Source organism: Pantherophis guttatus, chromosome 6, assembly GCF_059756535.1.
Source record: "Pantherophis guttatus breed Tessera chromosome 6, ASM5975653v1, whole genome shotgun sequence".
In the NCBI taxonomy this organism is placed as follows: Eukaryota; Metazoa; Chordata; class Lepidosauria; order Squamata; family Colubridae; genus Pantherophis; species Pantherophis guttatus.
The window spans coordinates 41,482,051-41,505,565 of record NC_142068.1 but is presented as its reverse complement, the minus strand read 5'-3'; the positions used below and the strand labels follow the sequence as shown (position 1 = coordinate 41,505,565).

Here is a 23,515-nt window from a genome sequence, read left to right as displayed (position 1 = left end):
GTGCATCCCAGCGATAGAAAATTAATACTGTATCCCTCCAGACACCTCACTTTGCAGAAATGGGAGGCCACTAGGAGATTTTTCTCATGTTTTACAAATCGAAACTAGAGAAATAGTCTTAGAAATGTTTTGGTGTCAGGTCATATAGAGCTTTAAGATAAATTTAAGCTAAAATGTGCTAAAAGAGCCATTATTGTGTAATAGTGTAGGAAGTTAGCACCCACCCCTTTCCTGGAAGAATGAAATATTTTAGGAAATATTAAAAAAAGGCAGAATATTATGTTTCCCTGGTTGAGAAATGGAGAAACATGTTTTAAAGACAAAGCAACTCCCATCTTCCTGCCTCCCCCACTTTGTTAATGGGCCAGAGGCAGAAACTTAATCTTTGACAATAGGACCCCTCTGCAACACAATAGCAACAGAAACTAACACAATGGGACCCATTTAGGACAGAAACTCACCATATGGCACCTGGGAAAATTACATCAGCCAGCAAGGCTAGCTAAAACCCCCACCCACTGGGAGTCTGACAACCAGTCAGGATACTCTTTCCGGGCCCCAGGAAGTTCAAAGCCAGAGAAAGCATAAAACCCAGGGACTCGCTGTATCTCGTCCCTTTTCTGTTCAGGAACTCAAGCCATGTGATCCTGTCCACCATTAAACCATCTTTCCAAGAAGTCTCCCATGTTTCCAGTGTCTTTTTCCCCACTTGGAGCTGAGCCCAGAAGGATATTTCTTCCCAAAATAGTTAAGGTGCCAGTCTAGAGCAGCAGCACAGGAAGCCAGTGCCAATTCTGTTCCAAAGAATGGATATTGCATGGTCTTGATCTATACCGATCAATAAACGAATGCTGCATTCTGGACCAGATATTCAAAGAAATGAATAATAGAATTCAAGTGTGCATAATGGATAGGTTTTCTGGGACGGTTGTAGTTTTGAGTAATCTATAGAGGCAGTCTTATGTGAAGTATTTTGCAGTACAATAGTTTAACCAGGTAGTAATGAGAACACAAGTTGCTGTTACCAGGTCCTTTTACTCCAGGGAAATTCACAATTGGCATACAACTAAAGTTGACTATTGGCCAGTGATGGTGAACCTTTTTTTCCTAGGGTGCCAAAAGTGTTCGCGCGAGCATGACATCCATAATGCAATGCCCCACGCAGGCCCTGCCCTTGTGCATGCGCGTGCGATCCCCCCCTGAGCTCCCCCCTCTCCCTGCACATGTGCACCCACCTCCGTTTTGGTGCTAGCAGGCCTCCCGGAAGCCTGGAACCAAAAGTGGTGGATGGGAGGGGCATGTTGCACCCCCCCACACATCTTGTTTTTGTGCTAGTAGATCTCCCTGAAGCCTGGAACCAAAAACGGCACGGGGGGTGCCGCACCCCCCACCCCCGTGCATGCGCACGCGTCTCCCGGCAGAGACCCAAAAATCAGCTGGCCGGCAGGAGGCGCAAGGGCATGCGCAGTGGAGCTGACCAGAGCGTCGGCTTGTGTGTCCGCAGAGGTGGCTCCACATGCCACCTGTGGCACGTGTGCCATAGGTTCGCCATCATGGCTATAGACCCTTCTATAGCCATGCCTTCCAAGTGCTGTTGAAGCAGAAGGTATGAGTTCAGAAGGACTCCCAATTTTAAAACCTGTTTTTTCATGAATAGTGTCCATCCGATCACATTGGTACTGACAGAGATCCCCAATGTACAAGTAGCAACTTGTTTTTCCTGGGTTTAACTTCAGCCTGTTTTTTCCTACCCAGAACTTTACAACTTGCAGGCATTCAATCAAGGTTTTTTAAAAGTGGTTTACACTGCCTCTTTCATAGGACTCAGAGAAAATGAGTAGCCTAAGGTCATCTGATTTTTTGTTTAAGGCAGGACTAGAATTCACACAATCCTCCAGTTTTTAGCCTGATGCCTTAACCACTACACCAAACTAAGTCTCCCAGAACCATTATCAGCCTTTAAATCTCAGTAGGAAAGCCACTCTACAAAAGGCAGTGAGCCAAGATATATTTTTATAAAAAAGGAGAGAATGAAAATTATTCATTGATATAATAAAATTATTCATTGATATAATAAATAAATATAATATTAATATTTACAACTTAATATCAAAGCAATCTCCCCAAAGTTACTAAGGGGAAAAACTTTTCAAAATAAAAATCAAGGTTGTCTTGAATCTATTCAGTCAGACATATTTCTAGATATATCGTATAAGGCCTAAGATTACTATGAGAATGTACAACAGAAAAATTCAGGAATAAGTCACAGTTGTCCATTCTACTACCTGTGTAACAAATATTCTGTATACACATCAGAAGCTTTTATCCTGTTCTCTATATCTTATCAATGGATTTCTGCCAAGGTTTTATTCTGATTAGTGAAAGTGCATTTTCTTTCTTCTTCTGTCTCAAGTTTTCTAAATGAAAAATTTACACCTTCTCAATGATAGTGGTATTGAGGTAAGATATGTCCAACTCCTGCTGACGACATACAACTGATGGCGATCCAGTATCTCTTCTCTAGTTCTTGGATGTTATATTCCAATGCAATCTGCTTTTAGTAGCAAGAGGGTCTGATTCTTTTAAAGCAGGCTTTCAGTGTATCAACTCTCAGCTGATCTATGGGACTGAAGAATTGCTGGAAAAGAGCAATCTCTCCCTTCTCTTGCTACCTGTTCAAAATCAAGGTCCAAGATCTTGGACCTGGGATGGTGTTATTTTTTAGCTGCAAGTTCTCTGAACCTATGAAGATGAGATCAGAGAAGTGGCCAAAAAAGAGAGAGAGAGAGAGCGAGCCTGATTCCCTGTTGCAGGTGTTCTATTATGTCTCTTGGGAATGAAAATGGAAGTGAGGATGGAAGCAGCTTTTTTCCAGTATTGCAATCCTGGGAATCTTCTCTCTCTCTCTCTCTCTCCCTCTCCCTCCCTCTCTCTCTCTCTCTCTCTCTCTCTCTCTTTATATACATATGGAAAGTAAATAATTTATTTGGACGGCAGAGGGCAATGTTTCTTATTTTTCTTAATCTTATAAATAAACCTTTTGTTTATTTATCTCTTTGTTGTTTGATGAAGATCCTCTTGTAGGTTCTTTAGATATAGAATTGAAAATTATCATTTAGGCAATTGAGTGAAATGCTCTGACCTGTATAGAAAGCCATAGCAAAATATCCATGACAGATGGATGACTGTCCTTTGCTAAAACATATGGAATGAGACCCATAATTTCTTTAGATGATTAGCCCCATTTTTAAAGTACTGTTGTTAAATTTTACTTGAATGTTAAAAAAAACCCAACTATCTTCCTGTAATTAAAACTATTACTCTATGTCTTGCCCTTTTAGACAATAAAGAAGAGACCTTGATTGCTTTCTCTATGACATTCTGTCAGGTACTTGATCTGCACAATATGTATACTATTAGTATTATTATATTATCTATATCTATATACATATTACATTAAAATTATTTGAGAGCCAATTTGGTGCAGTGGTTAAGGCATCAGACTAGAAACCAGGTTACTGAGTTTTACATTCACTTTAAGCACAAAGCCATGTGGGGAAATTTGAGCTAGTCAATTTTTCAGCCCTAGGATGGCAAACAACTTCTGAAAAACCTTGTCGAGAAAACTGCAGGGCCTTGTCCAAGCAATTTCTGAGAATTGGACATGATTGAATGGAAGAAGAAAAAGAATTATTTGAGGATTAGGTGAGACAATGATATAAGTACATGATGTAATTAGCATGCATCTCAGATGTAAAAATGCATACCTGAAGTCGACATTTCTGATAACTTTTCTGATAAAATTTCTAGTATATTTCAGTGATTCTGTTCTGTAATTCATGCTGACTAACCATAATTTGCTTCTAATTATATGTACATTTTCCAGTTGGTCAGTTTGCCTGACATTTGTTAACTGTTGGTTTAGCACAGTGATGGCGAATCTTCTTTTCCTCGGGTGCTGAAAGTGTGCACGCGAGCACAACACCCATAATGCAATGCCCCTCTGCAGGCTCTGCCTCTGCACATGCGCTTGCAACCCCCCAAGTTCCCCCCGTCCACCGCACATGCGCGCCGACCTGCGTTTTGGTGCTAGCAGGCCTCCCGGAAGCCTCCCGGAACCAAAAACGAGGGGTGGGGGTAGCGCACTGCACTCCCCACCCTGTTTTTGTGCTAGCACGCCTCCCTGAAGCCTGGAACCAAAAATGGGGTGTGGGGGGCCGCTGCACCCCCCTCCCCAGACATGCGTAGGTGTCTCCTGGCAGAGACCCAAAAATCTGCTGGCCGGCAGGAGGCAAACGGACATGTGCGGTGGGGCTGACCTGGGCGTTGGCTCGCATGCCCGCAGAGATGGCTCCACATGCCACCTATGGCACACGTGCCATAGGTTCACCATCACGGGTTTAGCCTGTTGTGCAAATTTATTGCATCCGGCTTGTAAAAACACAGGCATTCATTATATGGCAATAAAGAGCAACAAACCTACCTGCTTCCTTTAATATCATCCAGATTTCTGCATAGTATGCCTACTGTTGTGCAAACTCAATCATTGTGATTGAGCCATGGTGGCACAGTGTTTAGGATGCATTATTGCAAGATGACTCTGCTCACTGCCAGGAGTTTGATCTTGCTCATTCTGCTCATTGCCAGGAGTTTGATCCTGACTAGTTCAAGGTTGACTTAGCCTTCCATCCTTCCAAGGTTGGTAAAAATGAGGACTCACATTGTCGGGGGCAATATATTGATTCTGTAAACTGCTTAGAGAGTGCTGTAAAGTACTATGAAGTGGTATATAAGTGCTATTGCTATAAACCATAGTTTATAAGCCACAGTGCTATGTGAACCTATCAATAATATTTATTCAATACAGCATTACTTAATAGATCACTATTTTGTCTGATGTATAAATACATTTCTTAAGTTTTTCAGAAGTAGGGTTGTCAGATAGTGACATACTGTAAGTTAAGTAAGGAATGTACATTAATTTGTTGCATAAAGAAGCAAAAAATTTCCTTGCAAATTAAATTGTATCATGGCATATATGATTTTCCAAAGAAATACAATGTTAGTCTTTTGCACAAAAAAGACCACAAATAAAAACAATGTCATTTCTCAATTTTGTGATACTAAGACTGATTGATTTTATTACCATGTAAGATGTACATGGTACATCTATTTATGTACTTTTTTTGTAAGCTGTCTTGAATGGTCTTTCTAGTTATAAAACATCTAGTAAGAAAATAAATAGACAATAGATTGCTAAGAAACACTGAATGTAAACAACATTTCTGGACTTGTAGTAACATGTTTGAATGAGCCTGCTGTGATCACCCTTCCTTAATAGTTGGATAGGCTTTAGCTATTCAGTTATTCAGTTATGTACTACATCAAGACAAAAAAATATGAAATAGTTTCTTGTGAAGAATATATAGAAAAATCAGAGACATAAATCTAGTGTAATCTCATAAGAGACTTAAATTCCTGGGACTCGCAGGGTCCGAGGAATTTAATGAAAGCATTTGCAATCTGTCATGTAATGGCATCACAGATTAAATTAAATAAATTTAATTTAATTAAAAGAAAAGTTTCAAATTTTATTTTATTTTATTTTATTAAATTTCTATACCGCCCTTCTCCCGAAGGACTCAGGGCGGTGAACAGCCAGAAGATAAAACACAGAGATACAAAATTTAAAATAGATTAAAATGGATTAAATAATTTGGCTGAATTTTAAAATAACCCATAATTAAACAGATTAAAATTTGTGTTTAAAATGGTTCAGGTTTCCTGGTCAAGCAATTTCCAAACATTCTTTGTATATGGAATTATATTGCTAGACCTTTTCTAGGGCAGAGATATCATCTAAAGTATGAGACATAGTTTGGACCTTATTTCAAAAGGCACCTCTCATCTTAAACCAGAAATTTGCAGAAGCTAGTAAGACATTTTCTATAATAAGATTGTGAAACAGATTATCATTAAGACTTAAACAAATAAATATGTGAAACAAAGGTTTAACAACACAGGAAATAAGTTCTCAAGAGACCACTCAAAAATTTGATTTGAAATGAACATAATACTTTCAATTATATCAAAGACTATGTTTATTGGCTTTTAAAAATGATGCACAGCAGTACAGTTATGCAATCTATATTTTCATGTTTTGGAGAATTTTGATATGGCCCCTACTGCAAGACATAATCACTGAGTGAAATTACAGGGAACCATCAGTTTGTGTTTCTGTTTTTTAATCTTAGTACACATCATAATAGATAAGGACCAGTGGTGGGTTGTTCCTGGTTCGCACCGGTTCACAAGAACCGGTAGTAAAAATTTGTAGTAGTTCGGAGAACCAGTAGTAACATTGGCTGGCCACACCCCCGAACCGGTCCCCGGCACAGTCGCTGCTCGCTTACCCCGCCCACCTCATCAGAGGCTTTTTTTTTTAACTTTTAAAAGCATTTTTTCTACAACCTCTTCAGCTGAAAAAATTATTTTAAAAGTAAAAAAAAAAAGTCTCTGATTATCGCGCAGTTCAGCTGGGATCGTCAGAGGCTTCTAAAAGCATTTTTTCTTTTTCTTTTTTTTTTTAAGTTGAGGACTACCTGTATTTTTATTTATTTATTTTTATTTAAAATTTATAATTTTATTAAAACACATATTTGACATTTACACAACATACAACATATAAATATCTTATCATTTTTAAGCGTTGTTGAAGGAGTTTTAGACTAAGATATAGGGGAAGAAGAATAAAATAACAAATGGAAGACCACTAAAAGCATTTTTTTCTGCAACCTCTTAAGGTTGTAGAAAAAATGCTTTTAAAAGTAAAAAAAAAAAAGTTGGCCATGCCCACCCAGTCACATTACCCCACCACCACCAAGCCACGCCCACAAAATAAACTACGGCCACAGAACCAGTAGTAAAAAAATTTAGAACCCACCCCTGATAAGGACCAACCAGATCACCTAGTCTAGTGTATAATTCATGTCAATCAAGAGAAAGAGGTTTATGTGTCCTTATGTATCCATCTTGGATATATGAACTTGGCCATGTTGGAAGAAACATCCTTCTGGGTTCTGCTCCAAGTGGGGAAAACAGACACTGGAAACATGGAGACTGCTTGGAAAGATGGTTTAATGGTGAACAGGATCACATGGCTTGAGTTCCTGAACAGAAAAGGGCAGATACAGTAAATCCTCGGGTTTTTATGCTCTCTCTGGCTCTGCATTTCTTGGGGCCACGAAAAAGTATCCTGATTGGTTGTCAGACTCCCAGGGGGTGGGGGTCTTGCTGGCTGATGCAATCTTCCCAGGTGCCATGTGGTGAGCCTCGTCTAGATGGGTCCCATTGTGTTAGTTTCTGTTGCTATTGTGTAGAGGGCTAATCCTATCTTTCGCAATTCCTACTATGGCTCTGCCTGAAGGAGGTAGATCTTTGTTATGTAGAATAGACTGGCCCAAGCCTTAATGGCCCATTGACAAAGGGTGGGGGGCAGGAAGGTGGGAGCTGCTTTGTCTGTAAAATATGCTTCTCATATTTCTGCCTTTTTCATATTTTCTAAAATATTTCACTCTTCCAGGAAAGGGGTGGGTGCTAACTTCCTACAGCCAGTAGTGGGTTCCACTTACCTTCGCTACTGGTTCGGAAGTGTGAGCGCGCGCATGCATACGTTTGCATCACTAATGCGTGGCACTTCTTCATATGCGCAGAACCTTCTGCACATGCGCAGAGCGTCCGTGATGACGTCCGGGCAGGTGGGTGGAGCCTCCTGCCGCTGCCATTACCGGTTCGCTTGAACCGGGGCAAACTGGTAGAACCCCAACACTGAACTTGGCTATATCAACATTTTAGAATAACAGCTTCTGCTATTAATATACATTAGACTTCATCAATTCTGTCAGCTCCTAGATAATACGGACCAACTCCCAAACTTCTCAGCAATGGCAATGTATAAGAGATACCTGTCTCTACTGTTGCTTTTACCATATTCAACGATGACAGCAAAAGCAGACTTTTTTCCTTCCATCTTTCAGGACTGTCTGAGCAAGGACAAAAGAAGGAAAATACTTCCCTTTCTGCAATTTGAAGACTGCAGGAGCACCTTAACTTCAGTATCCATTAAGTAATCAAGAGATATAACCATCAATAGGAGAAATGTATCCCTGTGTCCCATTCTCTCTCTAAAACCATTAACCCAGTATAATCAGAAGGAGTGCTCTGGCATGAAAGCTTATATCTTTTAATAATATTTGTTAATGATAAAAGATGTTATGAGTCCCCTTTTTTGCCACAATAATTAACAAGGTTCTTTTCCTATAATAGTCCAATAATGTGAATCTTTAAAATCCTAAAGCTATCGGGAAGAAAATAATTTTTTTGACTGGGCATTGAAAAAAAATAACAGTGGCACTAAGCAAGCCTTCTTAAGGTTTTAGTAGCTCAGTCAGCTACACTAGGAAATCTCTCCCATATCCATTAAGAAAAGCTTGGGTTACCTCAAGAAAAGTGGGAGGTTTCTCTCTTTCCTCTCTCAACAATGCTCTAAACACCATTGTACGCTGTTAATCTTTGTGTCTTTATTTACAGGGTGCATTTCTTTATTTTTTGTAATAGCTTTTGTAGCTTCCAGGTTGAAAAACGACCTTCTTGCAAATAATGATTTCAGGAACATTTATTTTATAACTGATATTTAGGATTAGCTGTATCAAACTCCTGGGGATTTAGTCCTTTATTTATATGTAATACAAACATGCTGGATTGATGCCAAGCACATTTAAAATGTACTAGGAAGTGCCTAAGAATACTTAGATATAAAGATAAACATGCACACATACAATCACCTACATTTAATAGTCCAATCTAAGAAGTTCAGTTAATACCTAGTATCTATGAATCTTCCTTTTGATTCTTAATTATGTATCTTAATTAATATTTACAGACTTCCAGGGAAGAAATGGTGGACTGAAGGCAGTTCCCTGACAAATGAAGAGCTATTGAATAGCTTTAATAATTCCTCTTTAATAATTCCTTCCTGGATAAAGAGAGGATTTAAGATTGCCCACCAACTGCTTCAGACAGTTGTTTCTTGCAAGGAAACCACAGGCAATGGACTAAAGCTTTGGGAGATGAGGGAATAGCCATCTTCCTCAAACCACAGTCATCATCTTTGAAAGGACAATGGGTTTGCATATTTCCCTTTCTAACCACTTTTGGAAATTACTTGTTAACTGCCTTTCAGTTATTAGGAATTTTTGCATTGAAGGATTTTACAGCACCAAGGCAGTTTCCTTAAATCCTTCAGGAAAGACATTTTAACTACAAGTTAAACTAATTTTTTTTTAATAAACAGCAAAAGGGTGATTAAAACTTGGACTTTAGAATGTTACAAATGGACTAAGGGTCTAGATAAATTTGAAATAAGATTTTGGAATTAATTATAAACAATCCTTTCCATGGGAATTCTTTTAAAAAATGTAATAAGACTTTAAAAATCGGAGGTTAGAGAGAACTAGAGAGAACTAAAAGATTATAATTAAAAGAACAGAACAGTCAAACTAATTACAGAACAAAACAAAATATTGTAACACTGAAGATATTGAAGGAAATTTATAAACAACGTACCCAGAAGTTAATTTTAAAAGTGTTCTTTCTCTATGGACAGACTATGTTTAGAAGATGTTATGGAAGAGAAATATATTTTACGTGACAAGATTGATACTGGTTAGAAAGTGGAATTAAAAATAACAGCCTACAAAGATGACATGAAAAAAGATGTTAAACTGGATATACACACACAAGAAACTGGCTGATTTCTTATCCAAAGTGATATAGAAAACAAACTAAGAGTAATTTTCCTATATTGGATTTACAAAAGAAGCATGTTAAAGTTTTGAAGAATTTTAGAAGAAGGCTCAAAGAAAAAATGTAATCAAGTTTTTAAACATCATTTGATGGGACATAAAATAAGGTTGCTCAAAGTAAAAGGAAGGAATACGAAGTTGGCTTATTTGATCAAGATTGATATACATCCTGGTGAGGATTTGTATTCTACACCCTGTAGAAAGATTAGAATTGTCTTTTAACTAATTGAGCAGCCAAGTCTTGTACACTATGGATATATTTTTTGCCAATTTTTGAAGGACATAATTGGTTCTACTTTTACTAAGTAACAAAATGACAACATTATATGGTTATAATTATCATATTGTTAAACATTGCACTTTAAATTGTGTTTATTGTTTGTTGTTTACAGTTGTATTTTATATTGTTTTATTAAAAGTTCTTCTATGCATTACTGACAGCTCCTGTGAGAACAAAAGCAGTCCAAGTATTATGAGTAATACGGTAATAACCCATGTCAAAAGTTTTTTCTCTCTCCAGAATTCTTCATCAGGGAAATACCACAAAATGTGAAGGATGGGGAAGAAGCAAAAATGTACCAAAATTAGATTAATTACTTTAATGAGGTCTGAAAACAATGAGGAGACTGCTCGTATATGACTACCAGATCTGGGCTGCAAAAATACAGTCACGGGAATGAAATGAACCACATAAAACCCTCTTCTATATACTGATCATCCATATCTGTGCAACCATAATACAAACATAGAATACATACTTTCCCAAGGTGGATGTCCATAATCAATCATACAGACTCATACATGGAGAATAAATTAATTATTAATGTATAGCAGGGTTAGGCAATTCATAGGAGCCTTGGTGGTGCAGCACACTAAAGTGCTGCTAAGTAGCACTTAGCTGCCAGCTGCCTGCAATTACTGCGAGTTCAAATCTCACCAGGCTCAAGGTTGACTCAGCCTTCCATCCTTCTGAGGTAGGTAAAATGAGGACCCGGTTTGTGGGGGCAATAAGCTGACTTTGTATAAAATAGAACACCGCTTGGGGGGGCCAAAAGCCCTACTAAGCAGGTATATACTATTGCTTAGCACATTGTAAGCCGCCCTGAGTCTCCGGAGAAGGGCGGCATATAAATCAAATTAAATATATATATATACAAAAGTATGGCAGCTATTGTTTAACCCATTGTAAGCCGCCCTGAGTCTCCAGAGAAGGGCAGCATATAAATCGAACCAATAAATAAATAAATAAACAATAAATAAATATGGGTTTGGGTTTACAATTCTCATAAGGACAGTCAGCATACTTAATAGCCAGATACTGAGGATTATAATCCTAAACATATTAAGTGCTCCAGATGGCCCACCTCCGGAAGTTGAATCATTTCATAGAAATTTCACTGAAATCATTCTTGCAACATAACAAGGAAATCACAACTAAAATTCAGAGAAAAAAGTTGCCTACTAACAACATTTAAAAGGAATCTGAGATCAACTGGTCCCAACCGATGCTCTATATAGAGCACATTAATAATAATCTAAATGGAAAATATCTAAATTATGACTCATCATGAACAAGGTCTCCTGGGCCAGGAATGGGCATAGTTGGGGCATGTACAAAGGGCTTCCTAATCTCAGCTGCCACCTGATCTTCAAGCAGGAGTTGGGGAACATTAACCTTTCTTCTAATAAATATCACTATTCAGAGGTCTAAGAGACTTGTTCTTTGAATTAATTGTCTCTAGTCTAAGTTGCTTAGGAGGAAAGTCTGACAAAGACAACTTTTAGATATTGTTTGGAGATTGTCAGATATTGCCTGCATATGATGCACCAGAGACTAGAAGGGGTTAAGTCTTTGCAGACATCACATGTGACTATATCAGCCAATGAACTCTCTTATTGGACTCTTACCTAGAAACCACTTGGATATCTTCCCCTTTTTTCCCTCTCTCTCATCTATCTCTCGGCGAGACAACACGTGAACTTCTCTCTCCTCTCAACATCTGAGTCATACAGTTAGGGTAAAAATGCAACAGGACACCCTGTTCATTATTGTATGCATGTATATATTTGTAAATAATAAAACAAGCTTTTGAACCTGAAGCTGTATTGACCAAATAACTTTCTCATAGAACCAAATGAGCACGACCATCAATATATATCTGATACAGTTGTTAAAAATACCCTGGACTTAAAAAGAATAAGTTTTAGACCAAGTAAAGGATAACTGGTACCGGAAGGTGATGATTAGTAAATCAGAAACCTCCATGTTTTTGGCATGTGAAGCAAGCATACCATGGGTTAATAAAAATAATATTGGCAGGTGTAAATGATAATTTGTAGGCTGGCTGATAAGAATTTAGGAGAAAAAAAATGTAAATAGATCCATTAGCAGGAGAAAAAGTGTCACCTTCTCACCCGTTCACTGTAGGCTGGAGGAAAGAAATTCTGAAGCTTCTACACTCCCGTTTTAAGAGATAAATTAGTATAAATGGGAAACAGTTTACTTGTGGAAACTGTTGTAATCCTATCCTTTTCATTTTAATAAATTTTGTTAAGACTCCATGATTCATGTACAGAAAAGGTTTACTCCTGATTTGAGACAACCTGATAGCAGACCAAGGAAATAAGATAATGGTAGATGGTTTGGATCAAATAGATGTCCTGAGAAAACCCGAATTTATTAGGTATGGAAGGTAAAGATGGTGAGCAAAGAGTTTTCAGAATTTAAATTGCTACTTAATATTTGTTTTATAATTTTTTATTCAGAGGAGCAGTTTAGGAGATATCCTCACAGTATAGTTTATCCTTTATAAAACACATCTTCTTGTAACTGTATTCCTCAGAAAAGGAAATTAATTGCCATGGTAACTCAAAGTTCACAAGCTTTTCAACAACTGCATGCACAGAAAACATCTACCTTTCCCCACTTTATCAAATGGAAGTATTGTACTGAAATTTTACTGTTTCAGAAGCAAAACAGGTTTAAAGCAATTTAGTTTAGTGATTAAGGTGTTGGCCTAGAAATGAGGAGATTGTGAGCTCTACTCCTCCTTCAGACCTGAAAAGTGGCTGAGTGATTTTGGGCCAGTCACTCAGCTCAATCCACCTCACAGGATTGTTGTGGGGAGAATAGGAGGAGGAAGGACTATTAATTGAGTAACTTATAAAGTAATAAAGCTGAGATAACAATCTAATAAATAAAATTCTGTCTTACAGGAGTTCACTCAGGAAAGTATCTTCCAGATATTTAGTATTACAGCTGTCATCAAATTGGGTAGGATAGTTATTAACATGACACCATGTCGGGGATGCTATAGACTCTCAGTCTCCAAAATAATTAGTAGGGTACCAATAGTACCTAAATGATAGTAAAATATAAACTTATTTTATATAATTCTTGAGATCTATGGGATATATAGATTCTCAAGGCAATATATGCAGTATGCTTGCTATTGGCAGAAAAAAAAATCTGGTATTTGCAAGTGTCTGTTGAGTTCCTTGCATTTTATGTCCATTTTAGGTTCATCACAGAGCTCCCTATCTCAACAAGCCCCAATAAACATGTCAGATAATATTAAATCACAAATAAATGAGGCTTCCCTAGCTGTCATTGAAACATAGTATTATATTTAGAAAAACACAGTTATATTTTAACTTCAACGGGTGTATTGTTGAATTCTTTGAAGCCAAGAATCTTTGAAAGGTTTAATACTGATTCATATGCTTGATTCCCTTTCCTTCCATGTATTTATTGTTCTTTATATATGAGTAAAATCAGTATCAGTGCTAGCATTTTGCAGAAATGTCAGCTTCCAGTCTAAGTAAAAGGACTCAACTGTTCTAAATCTTTAAGATAAAGGTCCTAATATTCACAAATTTAAAACTCTATCTGTAGTAAGACTTATGCTGCTTAGGCCAGCATTTCTTTCAAAGGGGTTCTCAAGAGGCAAACCACTGATCTATTCAAGCCTATTCCAGTTGCCTTCTTCAATACAAAGGTTTCAGGGTGCAATATGCAACGAGTAGGCTATTCCTCTGCTACTCGTAGCTGATCAGAAAAGAATGTAGGAAACAAGTATTAATCCTTACTGCTTTTGCCATTGCCAGCTTGGTTAGGAAAGGGCAAATGAAAAGCTAGTATCTACTAAGGGGGAGAGAAACGGAGCCAGGAGGTTCCATGAATTAGCAATGAGATCTCCGTTTCAGTCTGGGCCTTTAAAAAAAGCCAAGATGTCACCTTCTCTTTTTGGAAATTTGCTAAATAGATTGGCCTTGACTTCCTGATTCAGGACACAGCTAGCCTTGACCTGTTTTTGAAACCTCATTTATGGATATTATGTAGAGTCCTTAGTAAGATCATTCTCTAGAGACCAAAGGCAACCACCAGCAGATTTGTGAAGGTATAAGCCTATTTAAAGTAGAAGTGATTTGCTACTGAAGCCAGGACATCAGCAAATACTTGTCAGCCCAATAATTTTATAGCTGAGTTTTAAAAATGGTTACCATTCATTAAAGTAATGAAAACTAGTCAGATACTGGCATCTGCACCTACTGACATAGCAACATCTGTTAAATATTTACTCTTTTACAAAACAAGTAGTTTTCACATTGCTTCTTCATTAGCTACTAAGAAAGGGAGAGGATGTTAACAGAACTAAGTGCAAAAGGAATAGCAGTAATTTTAGATGACTTGGCAATTAACTGTTTCTGCCCAATTGCAAAATACATAATTTTGCCTAACTGCATTTTCAGCCATTGGTCTGCACAGTAGCCTAACTTTACACAAATCATACTGGGTGACACTAGGCTGGATGTGACTGTTCAGAGATATTTTATCTTTGAATTGTCATAAAGATAAATATCTGGGGACAGTACCATTATGTTCTTATATTTTGGAGGAAGAATAAAACAATTACAATTTTAAAAATATATTCCAATCATAACATATTTTGGCATGCATGGAAAGGAATCTGTAAAATAAGATAGGAGATGCTAAGGGTTAGTGATGAATGAGATGCCATGTGATAAGTGTTCTGGGAGAATTGCAAAGTTCTGTGACTGTGATATTGACTGTCCTTGGGAGTCACTTAAATCAGCAAAGTCGCACAATGATGAAGAAAAATGACTTGCTGGCTTGACAGACTGCAGGGCAAATCAAAGTAGTCAAGAAGCCCAATCACAAAGACAGGAAGACTTTGGTGGGGGTGGGGCTGAAGGAGCAAATCAGCCCACCTTTACACAGCAATGCTTGAAACACAAAAAACAAGGAACAATGCTAGCAATGCCTGAACAGAAAGGAAAAGTCCTTTATTGTACACAGTACAGAACGTAATGCAGCTTTGCAGGAGATATATAAGCCCTGCTCAGGCAATAAACACTTCACATCAATCCTCAGATTAACTCTTTTTGTACTATGTACTCCCAAACCAAATTAAAGAAATTGACAAACAAAAATAACATTGTTAATCCCACTGGCTTGGTTCAGCCCTGGGGCCGAATGGGGATGGCAGCAGTTTGCTGCTGCCACCCTGTGCTTTGTGACAGGCGACCTGATACATTCTGGGGAGAGTTGCTGAGTCGTTTATAAAGAGTTTTTTAAAAAAAGGAAGTTAGTCAAAAATCCCCCAAGTTATCAAAGCAGAAAAAGGAATCCTATACAGCATTTACATTGAAACATGGAGCTGAGATGCATATTAGGCCAAGCACATTACTGGTACATGCCAGCAAGGCTCACAGGAAAGAGCAGAGGGGGGATTTCTGAAGGATCCAGAGAAGTTTTATAAATATATACATACATGTATGTATGTATACTGTACACACATACACTGAGTAACTTGACTTTCTCCCCATTTTCTAAATTTTTACAAAAAAGTTTTATTTCTTAAAATCGCCATCAGGCAACAAATATCTGAAAGCGTAACACAACTTAAGTGAAAAATACATCTGTGTACACATGCTTCATCTCTCTTACTTGCAAGTTCAGCAACAATTGGAAAAAAATAGTTCAGCAGTAGCCAGCCAGCAGTAGCGAAGTGAATGCTACCAAGGATCAAAATTGCTATTTTGGGAAAGTTCAGTGACTAGAGTTGCCTTGTACGGCAGACATGCTGTTCTCTAACAGATAAAAAGCCAAGCAACTCTCATTTGCTGTTTCGAAGGAACACATTTCGAATGCAGAGCAAGCTGTGTAAACGGTTTGGGACAGCATCTAGTGCAGAGGCAGACAACAAAGCTGCATAGGGTAGGGCATGCATTTCAACTACTTCCTCCCAAACTGCAGCACCTTTAGTATAAATGCTGCCAGAAGCAAGAAACTGCCTTTGATTAAGGAGAAAAAAAGCCCAACCACCAAACATTTGGATTTGAAAGTTGCCCCTTAAACTTGGCAGTTTTGTGGCCAAGTCCCCTTTCCTGTCTTTAAAAGCAAGCCATTCACATGCAGCCTTTCAACAGAGAAGGTGGCCTGCTAGATTCAAAAGGTCTGCATATTTTAAGTGCTGTCCTTTGGACTGCCTTTCTGAGATCAATAATAACCACAAAAAGTAAGGAGAAAGACAACCAGAAGAAAAGGCTTTCTCAGATTGAAGACTTTTGCACTGAGAATCTAGGGGGAAGTGGCCGAGTTAGCTCGGACAAGTCAACCATTCCACACTAAGTCACCATCTCTTCCGAAAAAGCTTTCGCAGCATTGGCTCATTTTCTCTGCAAATTAGAGCCCTTTCTCTTATACAAGGAGCAGTACCAAAAAAAAAATGATTGTTACATAGCATTTTTCCTTGACAATTTGCTAATCACAGTCACCTGGAGTCCTGCAAACATGTACATCACACATGTTCCTAGCAACAGGATCCAAGAACCTTCCCCTTGCTCCCCCAATGCCACCTGTCTAATGCTTTTCATGACTGCAGCCAAGGAATCAAGAATTGGATATCCTATTCACTAGTCACGTTATAGTCAGTTTTGAAGGATAGAGGGCCTCAAAAGTAATTTATCTTCTTCTGATAATACCTGCAAGGAGCAGTTTTATGAACAGAAACTCTTTATAAAAGTAATTTGCCCTTGTTTGTTGGAGCTGAAGCCTCCAATGTCAGTTGCTGAGCAAGTCAGTAAGCAAAAGCCTCAGCATATGGGAGGCTGCTGCATCGGTCCAGGTCAAGGAGGTATGCGGAATTATCTTCAAAATGTGTCAGAGGTAAGGTGTCGTCTTCATTCACATGGCAGTCTGGTTCAGCTTTTAAAAATGGGCGTTGATTGTCAGGGAAAGCCATGGAAAAAAGGGCATCGGGATCACAAACAAACTTATAGACATACCGCTCTCCGGCCACCTGGAAAGAAAGAGAAGATCCTGTTAGAATTCAGATGAAGAATCCTGAGGTACAAAGTAACGAGCCTTGCTTAACTTCCTTCCATCCTTTCCTCCCTGATAAACGTAAGCTACTTGTTTGGAAAGACACCAAGGAACAGTGTTCCGGCATAGTTCATTCAGTCAGGCAGTCAGAATGGGAGTAAAGCTAATGCTAAAAAAAGGACATCTTTATGTCAAAAGCTATTTCCATGTAACCACACTGTTCTGACAGTGTGGATAAAAGACTTCTTTACCTTTTGCATGATGCCTTTTTCATAGTAGTAACGAAGAGAACGACTGAGTTTGTCATAGTTCATAGCTGGTCGATTTTTCTGAATCCCCCATCGACGAGCTACCTAAAAAGATAAAAAATGCAATTACGGAAGCTGTTCAGAGTTTGCCAGTTCTAGGAATATCACTGAAAAGGGTTAACCATAGGGATGGGTGTCAAATGAAAAATGTATTTTGTTTAGAATCTGAAATGAACAGATTATATCTTGGAAATTCTGCTGAACTAAAACCTGTAGTCTGTGGTTCAGCAGACCTAACCCAAAATATTTTGGTTGTTCTCGTTTTCAGCCGACAAAAACTGGAAGATTTTGTGGGATAATGTGGAAAGTTGTCTTGCCCTCCTCTTGCCTCCATTTTTTGACTAGTCTGCCTTCTGATCTTCTCAATACATGTTCCTAATTGGATCTTTGGTACCAAATTTTTAAGTAGAAAAAAAACATGACTGCCAATAATACTAACATATTCCAAATTATTTTGAGAGAAGACACCAGTTCTTAGAAAATATCTGACATAAGAGTGATCACACCAGCCCTCAATCTCTCAGTCATGGATTGACAAAGTCATACAGGGATTTGATAGGCTCTTCACTCAATACATTTCTCACAGTACTGAATCAGGGGGCTACATACAACCTGCCATAGATGCCCATATATAATTTTCAAGTCACAGCCAAGTTACACCCTTAATTTCCCCACCCCACTCTAAACATATATTTCCCAACATGATTGTGGGGAGAAAGGAGGTTTAGCTTTCATATCATTCAATATTGACTCCCTTTTTAGAGATAGCAACCTCTCCTCTACCTTTATATATTTTGCTTTTCCAATTATTTTTCATACAAGATTAGTATTGCTACATGGTGCACTTTATAAGTAAGCACAAAACGGTAAAGACCTACAGATATTGTTAAAGTAAACTCAGCTTATTTTAGAGATATAAAGTACCACATCTGCTCCTTTTAAACTTGCTTGTGACTTCTGAAATGTTACTGAGAACTATCCCAATATCTTTGGCCAAGTCATACAGTATTGACCAAAAAAGCCATTAGCATGACTTCTTTATTAACTGCATTTGAAGCCACAGCTAGTCAGACATGATCAGGAAAAATAACAGAAGAACAGAGAACCTAATGGGTTGCAACAGCACTGATTAAATTCTAATACAACTGTGCAGCAGTAATATAAAGGGGATTACTCATTTCAGCTCTTTGGGAGCGGGATCTGATGACATAATCTGGTTGCCAACCAACCTGCTGTTTCCCAGGGGATTTATGGAACAGACAATCAGTCAGCACTCAGAAAAGATTAATAGGATTTCCAAGCACTAAGTGCACCAAGGCAGCCTACGTTCACCTGAGGCATTGCAAAAGCCTAGAACAGCAATCTCAACCAAATACATAGTGTATCCAGTGACCTTAACAGCTCTACAGATAATTATGTTCATGTGATGTACTGGTCAGATTATCTTTCTCCATCAGAGTAAAGATAAAATGATGAAAGAAAATTCAAGAGCGAATTAAATACATATATTATTTTCAGAGAAAGCAGAATTTATTCAATGAATGTCCTGCATTATTGCAGTTACTATACAAAGCAATTCATGTATCTCCCCCAATACACTTATCTATTGAAACATTTCAATTAAAGCCACAAGAAAAGGGGCATTAGAAATGAGAGGTGGTTTGTATTTCACATATCTTTCTCTGCCCCCATCCCAAACTTTGCTATTCATATCCTGAAGGGGCAACTGTAATCAATAAATGCAGTATCAAAGCAAAGGTAGACACATTGTAGCATACATCAGCTTTTTTAAGCTTAGTGGTTTAAGTTAAACTCTAAAGTTTCTAGGTCTGAAGTATGCTTGCTAAATTTTGCATGTTTAGATAAAAGCCTTTTTTGCATTGCAGATGCCACACATCCAAGCAATCCTGTAGCAATTCTGACATGACCATGTTCCAGCACCAGACTCTGACAATTTAGATAATATCAATTTTAACAGTAATTTTATTAAAAATTATAATTATAATAAAAATACAAACAAAAAAATAAAAATAGAAGGTGCAGAACTGAAAAAATAGAGAAATAGAAAATACTAAATAGAAATGTATAAAGATATGAATTTTCCCTTCATCACAACCAGTATAAACAATTTTAATAATTTATCAGCTTCTCCTATAATACAACAAATGATCTCTTCCCATTATCCTATCTCTCATCTATAAATAAATCCTTAAAGTCTCATCATTTCAGTCCTGATATCAGCAAAAGTCCATGAAAGGCTACCAGAGATCATTAAACTTTAATCTTGAACAAATAAACCAATTTTATAGCTACAGAGGCAGACACTGTTAAAAGTAACTTCTGGGTTCATTATTCAAAAATAGCCCTTAATATGTCCAGTGTTAAAATATTTTATTCCATTCTGTGAAAGTCAAATTTAAGTGTTCTTCTGCTTTAATTGTAACCTTTAGTTCCTTCTTGTTTCCTCTAGTGTCCAACTTTCAAAAACCCAACCTATCATGTTTTTTTTTTAAAAAAGTTCAAATCAAAAACATTTTCCCATGGGATGGATTCTTATAATTAATTCTAAAATCTTATTTGCCTGGACCCTTAGTCTGTCTATTTGCAACTTTCTAAAATCCAAGTTTTAACCATCTTTTGCTATTTATTATTTTTTAAATTAAGTCTTTAAAACAACCATTTCACTGTGACCATCTTTGTGTGACCATCTCACTGTGGGACAACCCATATGGGATAACTTAAAGCGATGTTATCTGCCACTGCTTCTTCTACATTATTTCTATTATTGTCATTGGAAACAGTGGCGAATAATATTTATCACACTGAATTATCCCATTTGGACTGTCCGGTGGCAAGTTGACCAGGGTGAGATGGCCGTGCTGGATTGGCCACAAGATGGCTGCAGTGAGTTGGCCATGGCGAGTTGTCACATTCAATGAGCAAGATGGTTAGTTCTTCATCTCCCAGAGACCTAAACCCACCAAAAATCATTAATGTTGGTTAATGGTGTTCTTGTGGCATTACCAACACCTTATACTGTTTGCAGATATATCTTGCAGAAACAATGCCATACACAATATACATTGTGCTTGGTTCCACTGCAATTTAGTCTATTGAATGATATAATCATAATGATGAGATAAGAGAAAAGTTTAAAACTAATTGAGCCAATTGAGAGAGGGAATTTCTATTGGGAAATATCCAGAGCACTGCAACAACCAAATCAAGTGATTTTCTGCTCAATATATTAAAGCAAAAGATGTGGAACTGACTTTCACCATCTCTTCTATATTTGGCTTAAGATATTCTGGAGAAGACTGAATAAGTCACATGAAGACAGAAATGGCTTTATTTGCAACTTTTCTTCCTGCTATTGCTGTGGGAACTATTCATTTGAAACTGAAAGATACTTCTGAGCTAATAGTTACAGAACAGATAGATCTACTTAAGCAGGATCAGTCTTATTGAGGTACAGTATTGCTTAGCAATAAATAAAACATTCTGAGATACTGTAGGAATGCTAATAAAAGTTCTTTATTGAGGCAATGTGCAAAAGAAATAATAAATTCTGCAACAGATAAAATATGTAGAAACTATCTCCATATCTAGTTACTTTTTATATTTCAATCAAATATAGCAGGTCTCCCCTGAAATGTTGGGAATACAACAGAATTAGCAAAAGGCCTTGCAAGGTCCTTGGCAGAGATTCAACTTGGCCAACCTCTGATATTTCACTTATGATGGATACAACCATAATGGTGATGTAGATATTTTTGTTTGTTTGTTTTTACCTCTTCTGGCTCAATTAGCTTGAATTCCATGCCCCTTCCAGTCCAAGCAATGAAATGAGCATTGGCTGGGTCATCCAGGAGTGTGACAAGAAACTGCCACAATTGGAGAGACCCTCTTCTCTGATAAGGAGGCCCTTCCCGATATACAGTGGGTTCTTGTTTCACTTTACCTGTTTGCAACAATACACATCTATTAGAATTAACATTCTAACATCTCCACCATTGGCTCCTAAAGATTCAGGTAATTAAAACAATTTCAATGTTTCTATAGAAAGTGAAATGTATAGCTGCAAAGCTGACTGGCAATGCCCTTTTTTTGCATGTACTATGGTGAGGAGATATCTGTTAGTAGCTGAAGATGGAAATTTTTATGCAACTTGTTAGCAGCCCTTTTTCTGTGTAGCGTATCATCAAAATAACAGAAGACGTTTTAACACCAAGGGGTTCTGCCTTTCAGCAAATTTATTTATTTATTTATCATATTTGTATGCTGCCCTACTCCCGAAGGACTCAGGGCGGTGAACAGCCAAAATAAAATACAGAGACATACAAAAGTTAAAAAACTATTAAAAACAGATTAAATAATTTAGGCTCAAAAAACAAATTAAAAAACATCCAATTTATCTAAAAAACATTTAAAACCCAATTTAAAAGCCAATTTAAAAGGGAGAGTTAGGCCAGACCAGCTGTTGGAATAAAAACGTTTTTAGATCATGTACCTATGATCTGTAGATTTGACATTCAAGAGCTCCTTTAAAACAAATATGATTTGTACTAGCTAATAGAATTCATTGGATTTGGGCAACTATAACAAATTTGAATTTATAATATCAATTCTGATTTTCAACTGCAGCTATAGAACTCCATCACACAGAGTGCCTTTACCTTCCATTCTTTCTGGTACAACACAAGTGTCATCAAAGTACAATTGGGCATCTTTCTCATAGGAGAACCCTGGGAAAAGAGAAGACATATTCAACAGGTGCTGCTCTGCAATCACTTTCTCTCCCCCCTCTTTCCTCCCTCCCTCCCTCTCTCACACACAGAGTAAACACTTCCATTAAGAATACTTTGATACATGGCATCACTTTGCTTGCTGGCAGCAATAATATTCAGCTGTTCACTAAAACTAAAAAGGTAAGGCCTTGTTTATTTGCAAATATGCCAGTTGCTATTTTTGCATCTCTAGAAGTCTGTCCAGAGAGTTGGCTTGTACATGGCTGGATTTGCATGTTGGTGACAACATGAAAGTGTAGAAAAGCAAAGTATTTCCAAATCAAGTAAGCTTACAGTACCTTGAGACTCAAGTATTTCAAATAGAGTGCATCACCTACATAGACTCTGCCAGTCCCCAGTCTGCTATTTAGACTGGGAGGAACAAACAGTACAATCCAATTCGGCAGAGCCTACTAAAAACATTTATGGCTTAACATTCCCCCAAATCTGTTCCTACTAATTGAATGAACCTGACCCAAATCTGTGATTTCAATTAAGCTGTTCTAAAAAGAAGTAACCTTTGAAGTGCTCAGATTGCACTAAACTTGCCAAATATCTAAATTGCTAAAACTGAATCACTCCAGAGCTATGTGCAGATTTCTGTGGAATAACTTCTCCTACATATTTCCTGTGTTGCTGCCCCAATTATGAGTAGTTAGACAACACTCTTTTTTTCCCCACACCCATCACTTCTCTTTCTCTTTTTATTTCTAAATTTTCCACCCCACCTTTTCTTCATTTTTAAAAATAAAGTCAAAATAAGAGACCCTTTTACGTGGTCTCCTGTGGTATGGGGGATGCTTCAGAAAGAAAATGTGTTTAATTTACTTAACTGCAATTGCTTCTTTTACATGGCATCTCTCCCTCCCCCGTCTAAACTGGAATTTTATGCATTCAAATATTTGCTGTGTGCTGTTTTTAATAATGTATAAATCACCAGAAATGAATTCCAATGACAATGACACATAAATATCATTTATTTATTAATTTGAACTATGGTTCTAGCTCCCTAAGACCAGGAACAGTTTTCTTCACTGAAAGTAAATCATGTAATATCTCTACTCAGAGTAAGCCTTAGAAGATTAATCACATTTGTCCACCATTAACAATGCATAATTAGAGGTGAGCAACATTCCCCATTCTCTTAATATCTATATAATTATGTTGCATTCCTTATCCTATATTATTCTGAATTGTGCTTTATGAGTG

The 23,515-nt window shown here is 37.5% G+C and overlaps 1 protein-coding gene across 5 annotated transcripts in view; it reads right to left on the bottom strand.

Moving 5' to 3' along the window:
* Positions 1 to 15,145: 15,145 nt before the first annotated feature.
* Positions 15,146 to 23,515, bottom strand: part of ETV5 (ETS variant transcription factor 5) — a 33,479-nt gene continuing 25,109 nt past the window's right edge. For all 5 annotated transcript variants that reach the window (XM_034439627.3, XM_034439628.3, XM_087872134.1 and 2 more), the window contains 4 exons: positions 22,196 to 22,264; positions 21,311 to 21,480; positions 17,463 to 17,564; positions 15,146 to 17,188 (listed from right to left, as the gene is read on the bottom strand). In XM_034439627.3, coding sequence (XP_034295518.1) covers positions 16,967 to 17,188; positions 17,463 to 17,564; positions 21,311 to 21,480; positions 22,196 to 22,264 — 563 coding nt within the window. In that variant the 3' untranslated portion in view covers positions 15,146 to 16,966. The remainder of the gene's footprint in view (positions 17,189 to 17,462; positions 17,565 to 21,310; positions 21,481 to 22,195; positions 22,265 to 23,515) is intronic.